The 11081-nt window shown below is 35.0% G+C and overlaps 1 protein-coding gene across 2 annotated transcripts; it reads right to left on the reverse strand.

The window, feature by feature from the left end:
• Nucleotides 1–86: 86 nt before the first annotated feature.
• Nucleotides 87–7212, reverse strand: LOC111804166 (phospholipid-transporting ATPase 1). Of its 2 annotated transcripts, XM_087127401.1 has the most exons (9): nucleotides 6875–7212; nucleotides 5921–6675; nucleotides 4362–5879; nucleotides 3260–3596; nucleotides 2340–3114; nucleotides 2104–2227; nucleotides 1769–1988; nucleotides 1018–1476; nucleotides 87–904 (listed from the first exon to the last, which is right to left on the reverse strand). In XM_087127401.1, exons 2-9 carry the CDS (start codon nucleotides 6093–6095, stop codon nucleotides 697–699), a joined length of 3816 nt encoding a protein of 1271 aa, XP_086983527.1. In that variant the 5' UTR covers nucleotides 6096–6675; nucleotides 6875–7212; the 3' UTR covers nucleotides 87–696. The 2 variants fall into 2 exon arrangements, with proteins under 2 accessions (XP_086983527.1, XP_086983526.1); XM_087127400.1 differs by lacking the exon at nucleotides 6875–7212 and having other exon boundaries at nucleotides 4362–5924.
• Between the last annotated feature and the right edge of the window lie 3869 nt (nucleotides 7213–11081).

Consider the following 11081-nt stretch of genomic DNA (forward strand, 5'->3'; position numbering starts at 1 on the left):
GTAAACATTCCAAACATTCCAAATCAACTAAGTTTCCATTAGGACAAAGGCAACAGCTTGGTTACAACGCACAAACAAGAGATGAGTTAATGCAAAGGTGTATGTGAGTGTTCATTCCTTGTGTTGATGCGTAAAAATGTCTCCAATCTTTACAAGGGTTAAACAAACAAAATTAAGGAACAAAAAAAAAAGAAGAGAAAAAAGCCCCTATTATATACTTCAATTCAATCTCTCCTTTTTATCTCAGCACCCTAATGTCATATGATACAGTATATCAGAGAATTCTGCATTAGATTTCATCCTTCCCCACCTCCATTCCAACCGAGAACAAAACATATAACTCTACGACTCGAGATCCCTCCATCCCTCCTCGACCCAACCAGACATTTCGTACGGTGGGGCATTCCACTGTCTCCCAATCTGTATATTGCACCCGACTTCAAACTCTGTGATCCAACTCTCCCAATGCAGGTCGTGTCCGAGGACGAGTTTTAAATTTGCATTATACGACCTTCTAAAGCAACTTAAGCCTTCAGAGTAGAGATATCTATTAACTAAAAGAATTCATCTACGTCCAAGGACAAATGCATCACTTGGCATGTCTAACCTTCAAAGTTACAATCACGCATGTGCTCACCACAGGGAAGCCATCTGCAAATAAGTTTTTGCTCACAAAGATGGTAGAATAGACATGTGTTAATTGGAATCTCGACCTTGCTTTGAACTAAACTGTTCACGACCTTTTCGTTTTCTCAGTACCTCGGCTTCTCTGGCTATCTGAATGTCCGAGGGCCAGAATCTTTGGTGCACAACTTTAAAAAGATAGCGTGGAAGCAATGCAACAACTATTATGAGCAATATAGACAACCAATAGGTTGGGGACTTAGCCAGATGAAAGATCGTCCTGCAAAACAACAAAAAAAGGTTATATCATGCAAGTAAATCAGATCAGACGAACTCGTTACATTTGCAGCACAAATCAGACGAGATAACCAAGATTCGGTACAGGAAACCAACCAGTAATTAGGAAAAACGGGTATCGAATCCAACACCACCATGCATGCGTACGTTATGACTATGGATCCCCAGACTGCAGCATGTGTAATATATACCCAACGTTGAACATCCATCGCTAAGTGTACGTTCACAAGGATAACAACAGCTATGGTCCACAAACTTCCCAAGCTCCATATATCAATGGAACTCTCCTTGTAAATGAACAATGGCACATAGAAGAGAACAAGACTCTGCCAAAGGGTATCAATCATTGTGAACCAAAAGAGACGCAAATTGTATGCCTCCTGTCTATAGCCAGCACCATAGAGCTTAGGATATTGGAGTAGGGTTTTGTGACTCAAGTCTTTGTCCAGAATACCAACAAAAATAGTGGGGATAGACGTATAAATAACAGAGTAAAACACACTACTCCAATCAGTCAAAGCTGAAGTTGTTGAGAACGCTGTGCATAGAATGTACCTAAGAAATACAAAACAAAAAGGCACATCAATAATGCATAAATTTCATCAACAGAAGATATAATGTTTCAGAGCCATGAATCTATCCCTTCTTCATGTTCCAGATTTGGAGAGAAGGGAGGCCATTGATTTTCTTTTATAGCACAAATTACATTTTCCATTTTGAAGTATTTTACTCTCTAAGTTCGTTTGACGACATATAGTATTCAAGGAGACCATGAAAGCAGTTCAATGTCGATGGTTCGGGAATTGGAAAGCATGTATCCAGTCTATGATGCAAAAAGAAACCATACCAGAAGAGCATCAAGACGAAAACAGCATTGCGGTAGAAGTTGTATAGAACCATGTAGCCTACACGTTGATAGTTCCAATGTCCATGCACTAGAAGTAATCTTTTTAAAAAGCGAAATTGTCCCATGGCAAAATCAGATGCCATTACCGCTTGACGCCCTTCCTGTCCACATATACCAACGCCTACATCGGCCATCTGAATCATTGAGACATCATTGGCCCCTAAAATAATTGCCATTGGACAGCAGATGAGTGTAGCACATAAAGCATTTGTCAGTTATACTCAACAAACAAAGGTATAATCTATGATATTTTGGGAGTTAGAGAAGAAATTTACCATCGCCAATTGCCAATGTCATATCATCAGTTCTACTCTTAATCAGATCAACAATTCCAGCTTTCTGCAAAGGAGCGACACGACAGCATAGCACAACGTTGCATGAAGTTGCAAGCTCAAAAAGCTGCCATAAAATAGGAATCATTGCAACAATCATTAACAAGTCATAAAGTATTAAAGCGATATTGATGATGCTAAAATGTATAGGTTTTCAAAGGTAATAACAAGATTCTTGCCTCTGACTCCAATTCCTTTTCCAAAATGTACACCAAACTGTTTCCATCAATTATTAGAGCTAGTGGTTTATCGGTCACTTCTTCTTTCTCTTCATTAAAATCTGACATACTGGATGTCTTTGGTGCATCATGGCGTTCATTCTCACAATTCATCTTCTGTGTCTGACTTCTGCCCTGTGTTGATTTAATACCATATTTTTCAATAGCATCAGCTAAAAGTTTCCTGCAATCATACTCGGAATTTCCATTGACAATAATTGACTGCATATCAGGAGTCAGCAATTTGCAGGAGAGACCGATTGATATGGCTGTCTCCTGCTTATCTCCAGTCAGAATCCAGACCTTTATTCCAGCCTGCCGAAGAGATTCAATGGCTTCAGGTACACCGTCTTGAAGCTTGTCCTCAATAGCAGTTGCACCCAAAAGCTTTAGATCACATTCTATAAGGGCTGCTGTCTGACGTAGTTTTACTGCTCTTTCAGTCAGTGAAGTGCTAGCATCCTCATATCTGCTCTGCCACAGCTCAAATTCAGAATCTTTCAGGTCTCTGGCAGCAACTACAAGTGTTCGCAAACCTTCCATTGAATATTCACTCAAATGGCATCGAGTAGCATGCTTGATAAATTCTTCCCTATCAGAGTCATTGCCTAAAATACTCAACATCGAAGTATCGGCACCTTTTACCAGCACCTTTATAGTATTGTCAGGGAATCTGATGACAACAGACATTCTTTTGCGAACGCTATCAAACTCATGTAAACCCAAAACATCCAACCTAGAATCACAAAAAAAAAAAAAGACATGATGTAATGTTGTATAGCAAAACCGTCATAAAAATGGTCAACACAACAAAACAGGGTAGGAATAGAAAATTATCAGACAAGCTAAGAAATAAAATTAGAAAGCAAGGGATTATCTACCTTAAGTTCTCACCATTGACATCTATAACAATATGCCCAGACGTGCGCTCAAAAAGTGTATATCCATAAGCAGCGGCTGCAGCAACTAGTGCCTGCTCGTCAGGGGATTCCCCCTGATAACCAATAGTTTCAACATCCTCGTGCAATTCACCATTTTCATAACCAGATTTGTCATCCATGAGAATAGGAATTACAGTATTGCATGCAGCCAATGTAAGAAAAAATTCATGTGCAGCAATCTTTTCATCTCCATTTAGGTCCTTGTGCAATAATTTGAGAAGTTCAATATCAACAGCAACTTCAGATTTAAGTTTCCTCCTCCTCCCCCCTATAGTTGCTGTTGCAAAAGATCACACTAGATGAAGGAAAAAGAAAGAAAACACATGATACAGAATTTCATCTACCAGAAGGTTTTGATTACTCAAGGAAGAACATCACAGGACATAGGCTGGCCATATAATTGGAAATCATACTGAGACCAAAAACTAGACCTAATTTTATTGTCATCAGAAATGCAAGTAAACCTAATTCTTATTAGTTTTGGAAGTCATGTGCCAACCCCTGCCTTTTAAACTCTGAAGATTTTAGATATTCCTTGTACCATACACCTCAACAGTAAAAATGTTATAATAGTTTGTAAAATTGAGATGTTACGGAGGTCACCGACAAATCTTGTTATGTTTATACCAAGTACGAAGAAATTACCCAACAGTATTAGTTCAATTCATGAGTTCATCTAATATATACTTGTAACTACAACCACTTAGGACAGTAAATTAGAAAAAAAGCAAGATCTCCCCAAAAAAATGTAAGCTCAATAACAAACATGCATTGAACAACAAAAGATAGAGATCAGAGTAAAGATTTAGTGCACTTATTAGCATGTTGGGCAATAATAATAATAATAATAATAATAATAATAGCAATAGCAATAGCAATAACAATGATACTTGAAACATTTTTCAACCACCAAGCTAAAAGAAATCCAGAAACATTAACCAATGGCAATTGCATTGGCAGCTTATAGGAGTTATCTTTATGAGTTCACTCAAACATGGATTACAAAATTATGATGATGGTAGCAATGAATTCATTTTCGTACCTGGAATGGAATACATTGATGAATAACCCTCAGTCAAGTTGTTCCCGTAATTCTTCCCGTTCACACTTGCTCTTTTAAATTCCATCTTATTTTCAGTAAGTGTTCCTGTTTTATCAGAAAATACGTAGCGAACTTGACCAAGATCCTCATTGATATTCAATGATCTACACTGAAACCTTGAGCAAGAGATTCTGCAGTACATGTGCTTATCTTCAATCATGAAATATGACTGCCCCAGTCTCACCATCTCCATTGTAATATAAAGGGATATCGGTATCATAATCTGGAACACTATAATAGAACTCAAAAAGGAGAAAAAGGTCTCCATAGGTATTCCATAAAACCTGTACTTCTTACCATCGTCGGCCCCATTTGTGAAATACCTTTTCCTATAATATGGCAAGGTATCAAGCTGTTCCTTGTGCCGAACAAGCCATAACCCCATTCCAAGGGCCACAACTAGACACATGACAAAGAGGAAGATTGACAACCACAATGTTTCCCTGTTCATGTAACCCTCCAGTTTACTTCGCTTGGCAGGAGACATTGCACTGTTTAACATGGCTTTTGTCTCTTGTCCGGCATAGACAACCACCCCAATAATCCATTCAGTGTTCTTCAGCTGACAACCACGCAAGACTATGTTTGACTGGCTGAGGGGAAATTTATGGTTGTTGAACTCCATATTGGCAGTGAACTCATAAATGTTCCTATTAGGTTGTTCACATCGAATAAGACCAGAATATGAACACCCCTCAGCTACTGCAAATGCTGTTTCCTGCCTAGCATACCTTGTCTTCAAGTTTGATTCACCGTCCAAATTCATTGTTTGTATGTAAGCAAGGCCACTAGGGTCACTTGTCCCCAATAAAACCATGTCACAAGGAATGACCTCGTCTGCACAGATCTTCACAACTTCACCTGCTCGTATTTTTTTCCACACTTTCAATCGGAATTCATCGGATTGAAGCACGAGAGCCTGTCTATTGTTCTCATTACGATCAGATCTATGTCTACGCCAATCCTCATAGCCATCTTTAATAGCTGTAACACATAGCACAAACAGGAGGGGGAAAAGAGATACCGTTCTCCCAAAGACTGCCAAAGGTGGAAGCTGGTTAAGAGCTGCAATAGCAAGAAAATAAAGATAGGCAACCCTATGGAACTGAATAAAGAGATTCTTTGGCAAGAAGGTAATCAATGTATACTTGCTGGTGGTTATCTCATTTCCTGTGAACTCATACTTATCATTAGTTCTCCTTGGATCATTGATGTATATCAACCTAGGATTATCGTCATGCTGTAAATTATCCTCAAACTGTATACTTTTATGACGACTTCTTTGTGCCTTATGTAACTTCTCCTGGACCCTAGAGAGTTCAAAGCTTGCAGGGTTATCATTAATATTATGTAGCTCCATTGCACCCCACTTGACCAGGCGTCTTCTATCCTGGGTGGGGTATGCAAAAGGAAACTGCTGAGGAAAACAGAGAGCCAACAGTATAAAACTGCCTCTTCCTAGATAGCGAAGTGGAACTTCTTGAGACAATTCTCACTACTCCAAGTGTTATCTCCAAAAGGGCTGACGCAGTTTTCCTTCACATGCACAATGTCATTCTGAGAATCGTCGTAACTGGAAGAGGTAAAAGAAGCACTGCGACATATACAACCAAAGGAACCACGATTTTGAGATGGGGATTCTGATGAAGCCAGCAGGGGCTGATCAGATGTCATAAATATCTTTTAACAACATTGCGTAGTCTCACATGCAAATCAAACGAATCCCCAGCACACATTAAACCTTTCATCCCAAATCCATCCAAGAACAACACAAAGAACCAAAAGAATTTGAACTCCATTTCACTAAGAATCCGCATCCCATTATCCTCCTAAACCCATATTCTTGTTCTACCAACAATCAGTTCCCTCTGAATAACGTCCACGCCTCAGCAGACTAAATATCAGCACGATTCAAACAAAATATTTAAAAGAATCCCTAAATCTCTGTGCCTGGAAATGAAGAAGACAATGAAATATTATGGAAGGGCTTAGCAGCAATGGCGACACATTCAGATTCCTGCCTTTCCCTGGAACACCGTTTCCAAATTGATGACAGAAGTGACAAACTAACATGCAAGAAAAATCAGATCAGAGACCCGCCTTCCAAAGTTTCCAACAGAGGCCCACAGAAATCTGATCGAAGGGGGAATCAATGATGCACAAACAGCTCGATCGACGGAGTATTGACAACACCCTCTCGTGGATCCAAATATCAACGCCACCCTACGATTCGCCAAGCACGCAATGCCAAAAACTAAAAATCAAATGAGACAAACGCGAATTAATAACCAACCCTAGACTTCAAAAACAAACCCTTCCGCCCAATTTTCTTTTCCTTTAAAAAAATGCCCCAATCGAATCAGACCCAGTAACGCAATCATCACAAAAAAAATGTAGAAAATGGAAAAAAAAAAAAAAAAAAAAAAGAAATAAAGAGAAAGAGAGATGGTTACCTGTAATAAGGGATGAAAGAGAAGGGTTATCGTCTCGGAATTGATGAAAGGAAGTAGAGAAGCAGAGAGATCAGAGGCCCCTTCAATGCACTGAATACGAAATCATAGTGGAAAATGGCAGAGAAGTGAGAGAAGAAGAAGGCGAAGGCGGATCGAGGGATCTCCCACCTGAAATCGCCGACACCGGAGATAAATCGGGGGCGGGAAGATCAAAAAACAACCAAAAGAAAACGAATTAATTAAGAACTGGGAAAGGTAAAGAAAGGGGCAGAGGGATAAGAATAGAAAAGAAAAAGGGAGAGATAGAGAGAGAAAGAAATTGAAACCAGAATGAATTGGAGAGATGGAGAGAGAGAGATGCTAAGACCGGGGAAATCGGAAAACCACCCATTTTGCATTCGGTTCGGTTCGGTTCGGTTCGGTTCGGTTCGGTTCTAATTCAGTGAAATACTCCACCGTCCCGTCCTTAACTAGACATGTTCTTTTAATCCGAATCCGACCCCTAAAAACCCACCTCAAATCACTTAGGGAATTTCCATTTAAGCACGAAATGATAAAAATTTCCTTATCAGATAAATGGTGTCAAAATTATATTTTCCGTTTCTACCCTAGTTTTGAGCTCATGACCGTCACCACGATGTCATCATTCGTACATGGGTGTCGTACATTTACGTAGAAAATGAGACTACGATATCACTCGAGTATTTTTAAAAATACTCAGCAAGTAATCCCACTATTGAAATCGAAAGAACAAAAGAGTAGCTCAATTCAGAGACAGGACTTGTTGTTCGATAAATCCGTAATGCTACAGAAGAGTGAACTACTACCTCTAAATCCAAAGTAGGTCCGTTTTCGACTCAACTCCTCCTCGTTGAACGTATAAAAATATATTATAATATTAAAAATTAAAATTTTAGAAATTATATTATATTTTTTCTACTAAAATATTATGATTTTATATATATTTATAAAAAATAAAAATTATCCAAAAATATCTCACAATGAAATAGCAGATAGGGACGAGGACATCTCTATAAACTTCGACTCGGGTAGCTATCCAAACCGATGAGTTGTACTCATGTCGATCTCTTTTTATTTTCCTATCTATCGTCTTTTATGTTCTATAACTATTTTACACGTTGAATCAACTAAGACACTAAATTAATAGTCAAGATTTATCTAACCTTACATTCACTGTAGTCAAATATACCTGATTACAAAAATTCTTTACATTATGCATAAAACAATACCAGAGTATCAAATTGTTTATTAGATAAAAAATTCCTATAAAAATATTTTAAATTAGAAAAATTAGACTAATATTCAAATTTCATAAACTATTTATTTATTTTTTAAAATTAAATAAATTTTTTTTTATGAATTTAGATTAGACTTAGTAGCTAAGGAACTTTTATTGGTATCATTGTCATAATTTCACATCAAAATTCCATTAATCACTATGTTTAGTTAAAGAAAGTGCAAAAGGGAAAAGATTGGAAGAATATTAGATAATATTATAATATATTATAATAATTAATTTTATTTGATTAAAGATTTAATTAATTTATGTTTTTTTTTTTTTAATTTGTAGGCATTAGTTAGCTGCTTGCATTCTGTTGTAACTTTTAATCTCACCCGTATTTGTTGTACTTTCCATCCCAATTTTATTTTTTATTTTTAACCTGTATCAAAACGTCATTTTTGACCGATAATATTTAAGGATTAAGAAATGGATTATAGATTATAAATTAAATGTAAAAATTTAATATTTATTTTTTAATAGTGAAATATTTGTCCTTTTATTTTACAAATTCCTACAAATTCAAAATATAAATAACAAAAATTTTCCAATTTTTATACTTAAATTGTTGTATTAATTTTCGACTTAACCTTATAATTTTTGTTAATTTATTCTTTAGTTTTTAAATAAATTATATTTTAGAGATATTCATATGACTCGATAACCTGAACTATCCAACTAAAATCATAAAGATTAGATCAGACTGTTTTTATTTTATTTTTTTTCTATAAGCTAATTTAGGGAATGATCATGGGTTTATAAATTTATGAGGATTGTGGAGAGTACAGTCCCCGTGAAAATTTTATCAATTCATACAATATTATAAATTTATGAGAAAAAAAAAAGATTTTTTTTTAAAAAAAATTATAAATAAAAACAGAGAGAGAAAGATACCCTAAAATTTATTTTACGGAGGGGTACGGAAATGTCTATTTTGGTAATTTCAAGATGGATCTGAATATATTCTCTATATATATTTTTTAATATACTTTCGCCATTATAATTTTTATTTACTATAAATTAATTTAAATTCTATTTTTTAATTTTTTTTATTATATTTTATTTGTATAATAATTTTCCCTTGTTAAATCCAAATATGTATAATTAATTTTTTAAAAATATTATAAAAGTCGATTATTTAGTATTTTTAAAGTATGAGATCTAAAATAGACATTTTAAAAGTTCATGGACAAAAATATAATTTATTTAAAAGTTTAAGGATCAAAATAGAAATTAAAAAGTCTTCAAGAATCTCTCGACGTCCTTCGCCACTTGAACTGGCATTGGAAATAGCAACGAAGAGGAGCGGAGGAGAGGAAGAGGAAAATGGGGGCAGAGTTCGGGTTTTATAATTGAGCTAAATCTAGAAAAGGGAGCAAAGACGAAAATGGTCGTTGAGATTCGCGAGAAGAAAAAAGTCCGATGATGTTAGAAAAACCTCCCTTGTTCTGTGTTCGGAAAAAAATAATAAAAATTATAATCATTTGAATGAGTCCGAGACAATGAGTTGCTTAGTTGTAGAAGTGGGTGGCTTCGTAAGAGTTGTCATTGACTCGAGAAGGGAGCACTAGGCTCGACATGAGCAGTAAGAAGATCGAACCCGTAGCAAAATGAGAGAAGTGTCATTGCAATTTTTGTCATGTGAAGCTGGCTAAGTTAAGAAATTGTTGGCTCCACATAAATAAATAAATAAATATTTTTAAAGTTTAATAATTAAAAATTAGATTTTTTTTTTTTTTTTTTAATAAAAATAGGTGCCACATCATTCTTCTTCTAATTGATGAATTACAAAAAAATGCCACTAAATACAGATGGTAGGGATACTAAACTTGACTTTGGAGGCTAAAAAAGTAATTTTATACTTATATATTGTTATTTTAATTGATTAAAATAAAATAAAATAATTAAAATATTGAATTTAATTTATGATTGCATCAATTTATTTTGTTATTAATTAATTATACTTTTTTTTTAAAAAAAAAACAAAAGTGGTAGTATTATTTATTGCAATTAAGTACCGTATCTAACAATCTGGAAAATAATATAGAGAGGTCAAATATTGATAAAATGACAATGTTAATAAATATTTCTAAAAAAATATAAATAATAATAAATAAACACTTTACATTTTTTAAACAAATTTAACATTTTGTTGTTTTATGTTCCATGTTTTTTTTTTTCTTTTTATATATAATGAAAATATTGATTCACCTCTATACGATGTCAAATCCATAAAAGTGTCGACACGTCAATAATTTAATACCCTGATTATCATTTTGGTATGTAATATAAATAGAGGTAATATATATATATATATATACCCTTGTCTTAAAAGAGAGCCTAATGCTTATTTATAGCTTAGTCAATGCTTATTTATAGCTTAGTCAACTATTATACGTGGTAAAGCTATCTATGACAAATGACATATAAAGTAAATTGTCATAAATAATAAATAGCTATGTATTAAAAGGTAAAATAAAAATAGAGTAGATAGTTATATATATATATAGTAGATAGTTATATATGGTAAAGCTATATATAGTAAGTTAGACCATATATATATATATATATATATGGGCTAAGGCATATCTTTGAAGATGTACTTTCTATATTCTCTGCATTTTCTACATATCTGTAGTCATCAAGACAAATTCTTTAGCTAGAGTTCTTCTTGCATTTTCTCTATCCTGTTTTTTGTTCATCTAGATTGAGTGTGTGCGATGTTGTGTGATCCTAACAACTGGTATCAGAGCTAGGCGGAAGTCACCACGATCTGTGAAGATGGAAAGTTCAAAGTTTGGAATTGAGAAGTTCGATGGATCCAATTTCGGTTTTTGGAAGATGCAGATTGAAGATTATCTGTACCAGAAAGATCTTCATGAACCCCTGTTGGGGGTGAAGCCGGAT

The sequence above is a fragment of the Cucurbita pepo genome, chromosome 10 (genome assembly GCF_057944985.1).
Source record: "Cucurbita pepo subsp. pepo isolate OVF chromosome 10, ASM5794498v1, whole genome shotgun sequence".
In the NCBI taxonomy this organism is placed as follows: domain Eukaryota; kingdom Viridiplantae; phylum Streptophyta; class Magnoliopsida; order Cucurbitales; family Cucurbitaceae; genus Cucurbita; species Cucurbita pepo.